The sequence below is a fragment of the Nematolebias whitei genome, chromosome 21 (genome assembly GCF_014905685.2).
Source record: "Nematolebias whitei isolate Nwh7 chromosome 21, NemWhi1, whole genome shotgun sequence".
Lineage (NCBI taxonomy): Eukaryota > Metazoa > Chordata > Actinopteri > Cyprinodontiformes > Rivulidae > Nematolebias > Nematolebias whitei.
In genome coordinates this window covers 14,581,791-14,589,264 of record NC_056518.1, presented here as the reverse complement: position 1 = coordinate 14,589,264, position 7,474 = coordinate 14,581,791, and the positions used below count along the sequence as shown (strand labels likewise).

The 7,474-nt window shown below is 43.6% G+C and overlaps 1 protein-coding gene across 1 annotated transcript; it reads right to left on the bottom strand.

The window, feature by feature from the left end:
* Window positions 1-427: 427 nt before the first annotated feature.
* vgll2b (vestigial-like family member 2b) lies at window positions 428-5,971 on the bottom strand. Its single transcript, XM_037694574.1, has 4 exons — window positions 5,655-5,971; window positions 4,951-5,302; window positions 2,165-2,611; window positions 428-983 (listed from the first exon to the last, which is right to left on the bottom strand). The coding sequence occupies exons 1-4, from the start codon at window positions 5,739-5,741 to the stop codon at window positions 940-942; spliced, it is 930 nt and encodes a 309-aa protein (XP_037550502.1). The 5' UTR covers window positions 5,742-5,971; the 3' UTR covers window positions 428-939.
* Window positions 5,972-7,474: the final 1,503 nt, after the last annotated feature.

Genomic DNA, 7,474 nt, shown 5'->3' with positions numbered 1-7,474 from the left:
TATTTATTGACATTACAATCTTCTTGGACACAAAAATGAGAAATGACACGCACAAAAAAAAAAATAATCCCAAAATATTCAGAAAGATCCACGTCCAAACATTCAAACAAAATAAAAATATTAAATTAGAAACAAAGTCTTCACTGAGTGTTCAGACTCCTTCTGTTCCATCATGAGCAAATATTGTTTTTTTGACATTTTAAAACAAAAGATAAATAAGAACATCAAAAACACATTGCATGGGCACCTCTCAGTTTAAGAAACTCAACAAACTGAACCAGATTTATTTCAGAACACTGGCCAAAATATTACAAATACACATTGATATCGATAAATAAAAACGTTTGTTCTGAAGAGAAGTATTTCATATAATAAAAAAAGGCTTCGTGACGAACGTCACAAAGCATAAACTGCCATCGTTCTTGCCCTCGGGTATTGCTGCATGTTGCATTTGTGAAATGCAGATAAGTGGATAATGACGGCACAGAGCATGAGACGGAGATAACAGCTGGAAGAAGTCCTTGCTCGTTACTTTTCATCCCCTCTGCCCCCCTTCATCCCTCTGTCCTCTGAACAGAGTCTGCTGTGATTCTGTCCGTCTCGGTCCAAACAGGTCACCGGGGCTCTCATCTTGCCAGAGTCTGTGCACCGGCGCTGACCACACAGAGCAGAGGAGCATCAGAGAGAACAGCCAGTTCAGACGCTGTGTCTCTCTGCCGTGCTCCCTCCCTCTCTGCTTTATCTCCATGGTGCACACACGTCGACCTGGAGCAAGGCAGCATACTGGCACGGGAGGCTGGAAACAGAAACAAGGGGGTGGATGGATGGGGGGGGGCTGCAGCGTGAGCGGGGATAAAGGGACACGCTGCTTCAATAGCGGAGCAGGTCCAGGGACTAATTGGATCTGGTAATGGCAGGTCAGTGTGACTAAAGGGCTCGTTAGAACCAGTACAGCTCCTTGCCTTTCTTGTGCTGCTGGAGGCCTGAGGAGAGAGAAAAGGCCGAGAAACAATGAGGAGGACAAGAGCGAGCAGCAGAACACAGGTTGTCATGGAGCCTACTTTGGCCAAACATCCTGTGTCAGAGGAGCGAAAAGAGAACGTCTGTGATGATTGTGATCTGTGTGTGTGCGTGTGGGAGTATCTGTGAGCCTGAAAACATTCAGCTTCGGGCAATTAGGGTTAGAAAGTGACACCTTTACCAGGAGTCTAATTGTTTATGTGAAAGATTACAAGACTGCATTTTGTTTCTAATTATCTTCAGCTTGTTTAAGCAATTAAGATTCATTTACATTATGTCTTAGAAAGGCTGCCCTTTTTAAAGCATTCATGTAATCATTAGTTAAAACCGTAATTGTTTTTTTTATTTTCTTCTTCTCGGACCTGCTCTAATTTTAAACCGTAAACTTAAATAAAAATGCATTTTCTGTAAAAATGCTGCGTGAAGCTGAGTGATGATTTGTTGAAATATGATGGAAGGGTGCAACGGATTTCCTACAGCTCGCTGAAGCTAAACGCTAAAAGAAGCAGAACACTAGTTAAAACTACAAGGTAAAGAACATGGGCTAAAAGTAAAAAGTAGCCAAACATCAGCTAAACGCTTCAGGAAGCAAAAATTATAGCAAAAGTAGCTAGCTAAAATTTTTAATGGAAAAACACTAGCTAAAAACAAGAAATAAACAAGTGGTAACAAGAACTAAAATGATAGCTATATCCAAAAGTAGCAAAAAATAGAGCAAGAACGCCAAAAGCAGATTTCAGAGAAAGTTTTTAGAGGAATGAAAGAGAATTCAATATATTTCTGTGGAGAAACGTTTGTAAATAAATGTATATATTGTGAATAGTATAAAAGTTATAACGCAAATCTGTAACGCCCATTTCTTTAATGAGCTGAACAGTTCGATGTATGTGAATAAAAGATGCAGAAGTGGTTACAATGCATAAATAAATAAATCAATAACTTATATTAAAAAAAACAGAAAAGCAAATGTGTGAATCATAAAGTTGTAATTCAATGTATGCGTTTAAAACTTTAAGTTTTTCAGGAGTAAACTAAATTTCTATCTGTCTGTCTATCTATCTATCTATCTATCTATCTATCTATCTATCTATCTATCTATCTATCTATCTATCTATCTAAAAGTCTGACATTGGTGAACATGTACCTGCATCCATGTTGAGAGCCAGCGTCTGGGTGACGTCTCCGGGGGGGAGCAGGCTGGGCCAGGAGGTGGGGGGCTCCAGCTTGCTCACTTCATAATGGCTTGGCAGGGTGGCTAGATGAGGTGGTCTCACCGTGGGCATAAGCAGGCCCCCGTAGTGCGGCTCCAGAGCGGACGGCGAGTACAGTTCACGTAAAGGCCGCGGGGGGCCGTAGGCCTGGGCCTGAGGATACCCCCAGCTTTCCGCTGGGTGAGCGTGGGGGTGAGGATGAGCATGTGGGTGAGGATGGGCGTGTGGGTGCGGCAGGCCCGGGTGTAGCCCCGCTGAGTACGGGTCCATGGAATAGGAGGGCATGCTTGTTTCGCAGTGGGGGCGGCTCTGTGGTGAAGAGTAGCTACTGTCCCAGAAGGATGGAGGGAAGCATCTTCTGCTGCTCGGTGAAGGAGCGTCTAATGAGACAAAACAAGACCAAAAGCACTGATCAAATTTAGATCAGGTCATGACTCATCAGTCAGCAGTCAACCATTTCATTACCACCCGCTGACAAAAGACAGAAGACAGGTGAGAAGGTTGTCGCCTGTCTGAACATCTGTGTTTGTCTCATGACCATTTCATTTACAGCAGATCACATTTTGGAGTCTACTTAATTCAAGATGGCCGCCACAGCTAATCAACCTCATCAAACACAAGAGGGACTATAGGTGTTATATGAGCATACATAACCCCAAACAGCTGCTTTGAAGGTTATCAGCCCATTAAATGGCCATCATTAGTTGTTATTATCCCCATAGGGTGCGTTCAGACTGCCCCTCCTACCTGCTAGTAGGTTTAAAAGTACGTTGTTATTGCTGATAATACGCAGCTGAAAGTTGGTTTTTTGTTGTTAGCTGTATGTAACCCTTTTCCTAAACTTAGCCCTACACCTGACCCAGAACCTTGACGCTTAACCTAACCCCCAGACGCTATTATCAACGATAAGAACGTACCTTTACACCTACTAGGAGGCACAGTCTAAAAGCAGCCTATGGGGATGATAACAACTAATAACGGCCATTTAATGGATAACATTCAAAGCGGCTACCAAAGACACACGTTGAGACCTCACAGATACAAGATCTTTGTCCAAAATCACATTAATTATTTGCAGTCAACTTTGTCTGTCTATTAGCAAAATATTTCTTTGAAAGTTGTTGATACTTTTCAGATATAATAACAGAACATCCCTCTACAACTGATTGCCTGATTAACTTGTTAATAACCTTTTGTGTCAGTCAGTTTAAGATGTCTTCCACAACTGCTGCAGTTTTACAAACATGAAGCTCAAATCGGATGTGGTAACAGCTGAGTCATCTTCATCGCTCAGCATGTGATCTCACAATATTGCATGACTTTGCACATATAACAATGTTAGTGAAGTTTGCACAGAACAACTATAACTTCATCGTTTCTCCACAAAAAACAGCCTCCGTTTAAAAGGTCCTGGGTGATATGCAGTCCTTCAGTGACTGCTCGGTTTTTAATCTCCAAAGAGGCTGAAGCTGTGCAACATGAATTAGATGTCACTCACATGACTGCTACACCCTCTGGCCCAGATTTCTTCCCTATTGGATCATACTGTCACACAGCCCTAGTCCCAACAAGACACAGAAATAAACACAAGCACGCTTTGCAGACAGACGGAGAGAAAAAGAGAGAGAGAGTAAAGGGGAGACACAAAGTGGGACGAGAGATGCTCCTGTATCCTAAAATTCTATAAAAGGCAGACGCTGCAACCTGGAGGCAGCCCAAGGCTCACCGAGTGTTAAATCACTCGCTCTGGTGACACTTCTCAATTTCATGTCGGCCCGGTGCTCCTGAAAGTCTAAAAACACACACAGACCAGCAGTTCTGCTCCTAAACTAGCACCAGCCGAAACTTTTTACGTCTCCACCTCCACCTGTTGGTTTTTTTTTCCTTCTTCCCTCGTCTCTCCTTGACCTCGTCAGAATGTCAGCACCAACTTTTTTCAGCACTTTGTATCAAAACATTCCTCTAAAAAAAAAAAAAGGACACCCCCATCCCCCCCCCCCCCCCCCCCGCTCCCACCACAAGCAACATTTACGCATCCAACCAATCCACAGACTGCATGTGCAACCTTTGTGGGCGAGAGTTGGAGCAAGAGTCAGAATGGCAGCCGCGGAGATGTTTGAAGGGGATACGTCGGCGAGGCTGTACACTTACGACCGGGTATAAACATAGCACCTGTTGTGAGGCAGGGAGCGTGAGCTGGTGCCGAAATGAAGACGTTCAGCTGGACAAGAAAAGAGACTACAGCGACAGCAGAGCGAGCGGGTGAGGGTCGTTACAAGGCCCTACATGGATATCTAGGATGTCTTCATCCTGAGGAAGAGTCCTCCAGAAGACTCTTTTTATTCTTATATGCAAAGACACACATTTTACAAATACATCAATATATCAAATAGTTTAAAAGCACAGCTTCTGCATTAAAAATGTGAATTTAATGTTTCTGATTGTTGCGTTTTCAACAACAACAAAAAAAAAGCCCTGCTTGATCTATTTTAGCCCAAGTCTCCTCTGACGGCCAAGGAGCTGTTGACCTGCATGACCTCAGGCCATGACCTCCAGAAAGAAGCACCCTTTGAGTCCTGTCACTTGATCACATCATCTGCCCGACCCTGTGCTGTGCTCTGCAGAGCTCTGGGCTAAAAACGTGCAAGAACCCTCAAATCGAATCATTTTGTTTGTGAAGGATGTTTTTTTGTTTTTTTTTACACAACATGTCAGTTACCTGTTCCCTGTTGTTCTGCTGCCCTCCGTTTGCCCTCTCCATCCATGTAGGAGCTGAGAGCCCTGGAGAAGTGCTCATCCACCACGCTGCTGATGTCTCCATGGTAGTAGGTGAAGAGGACGCAGCGAGAGGTCAGATACTCCGCCTCGGGGGCCTCCTGCTTCTCCTTGGGGCCCTCAGCTGGCCTTGAAGATGCTGCTGTGTAGGAAGAAGAGGAGGAGGAGGAGCTGGATGAAGATGAGGAGGAAGTCGACCCTCCGGTGCCTGGGCCCCCAGACATCCCTTCGGGAACGCTGGGAGGGTCCATAAAGTCCCGGCTGAGAGGCGCAGCACTGCTCAGACCTGAAGGAGCCTGTCGGGTGTTGTGGGGGGTGGAGGAGGGGGGTGGAGACAGGTGTTGCAGAAGAGACTTATTTAACTGAACATTTTGGCTCAATCTGTGCACGTGCGCATGAACATAACAGCATGAAGCAAGACATTAATGGGCGAAAAAGGACAAAGATTATCGACTAAACTGTTCAACATATTAAATGAAATTAAAAATAAAATCGTAATCAGGTTAAATGCATGACTTTTGAAACAGTTAACTGCGTTTACGCACAACCGGCTGAAACTAACAGCGTGGATACTTCTGTTTATTTTCATTAAATAACTCCAATTTATATTAGAAATACCGAATATTAAACACTCCGATGCGCCTGTACCTGTAAGCTGTTGATAAATGCAGGAGCAGTCGGTGCGTACGGTGCGTAACGTCCATAAGCTGGGTACATAACATCCAAACAGCTCATGGTAGATGAGCGGTGCCTTCACTCTTCTGATGAAAACCACTCCTGTAAGCCAGACAACATGCCGTCTTCTTAGTCGAGGGGGCTCACTGATGGCTGTTCAGCTGGGATGAAAAGAGAGAAAGAAAAAGAAAGAAAGAAAGCGGGGGAAGCCCGTGCCAGTTTGGGCATAGTCAGTCCAGAAAGAGCGCACCGCTCCGCCTTCCAGCGCGCCCCGCGACAGCTGCAGCAAAATGTGGTGAGGTTTATGAAGCGAGCACGAGGGTGTCCTGTCCTGTACCTCGCGTGTGTCGACCCCTCCTCCCTTCACCCGCGCCCCACGTTGTCCCTGAACCACCAATGCACCACCATCAATAAACTAAAACATAGGTCTTGAATGAATGAATGCGTATCGCCCGTCGCCTTTCGTGCCAGAGTTTCAGAATAAAATCATCTCGTATGGGAAAAAAAAGAGCTGTGATCGTTTCAGTAAAACTTTGAAATTAAACTCAGTACAGTTCTCGTCGTTCTGATTTGAGCTGACACCAAATGTAATGAGTTGTAAATTCGCTCGTTCATTTCTGGGAGTTTTGCTAAATTCTGCGCAGTTGTTGATTTTGAAAGATGAAGTGAAAGTTTTGCGCCCTCAAAGTATGTGTTAAAGATGACTCTCAGCTACGACTCCAGCAAATCTTAGCTAAATATCTGTAACATTGACAGAGTTCTGACCATTTTGACAATGGACTGGTGTCTATACTGGTCCTGTTAGACCTCAGTGCTGCATTTGATGCAGTTCATTCTACTACAGAGACTTGAATATGATGTTGGAATTACAGGAGCAGCTCTAAATTGGTTTAAATCATATCTATCTGATAGATTCCAATTTGTAAATGTTAATGAATCTTCATCATGCACCAAAATTAGTCATGGAGTTCCTCAGGGTTCAGTGCTTGGACCAATACTCTTTACTGCATATGCTTCTATTAGGTACATTTCTTAAACAGCATGTTATACAGTTTCATTGTTGTGCTGATGACACACAGTTGAAGCAGATGGCCGCTTGTCCTGAGCCTGGTTCTGCTAAAGGTTTCTTCCTCATGAGGGAGTTCTTCCTTTCCCCTGTCGCCTTCGTGCTTGCTCAAGATGAGAGTCTGTGATGAAGTTAAATTCAAAGCAGTTTGCTCCTCAGATAAATAGTAACTTATTATTTTATATATGAATGTTTCTATTCAGTGCCCTGAGACGACTTCTGTTGTGACTTGGTGCTTTATAAATAAACTGAACTGAATTTAATTTTTTGTGAATAGGCTGCAGCTGTTACTCTTATTTGTGTTGCATGATGATTTGTTTGTGAAAGGTTTGTTAACATCTTTCCAGAGGATCATAATATATTTTGCTAACAATCAGACATGGCTGACTCCTAAAGTTAATAGCAAAATTTAAAGATAAAGTACTGTGCATTGTGTTGTGCTCGGTTGAGGATAAGGCTCAGCTACTACCACCTCAAGCTTTAGCGCAATATCAGTCAAACTGGCCGAGTTGTAGCTATTTTTATTAGCGTTAAGGTTGACTTGAGTGGATCATCTGTTCATGTGTATCCAATGATCACTTTCTTAAAGAGACATGCAAATGCATCCAGTGGTTCATGAGATATTTTGCTAACACTGCAGTCAAACAATATGCACACATACACAGACATGGACTAAAATATTACTGCCTCTTCACCTTCAGAAGGGAGCGATAAAAAAGCAAATTGT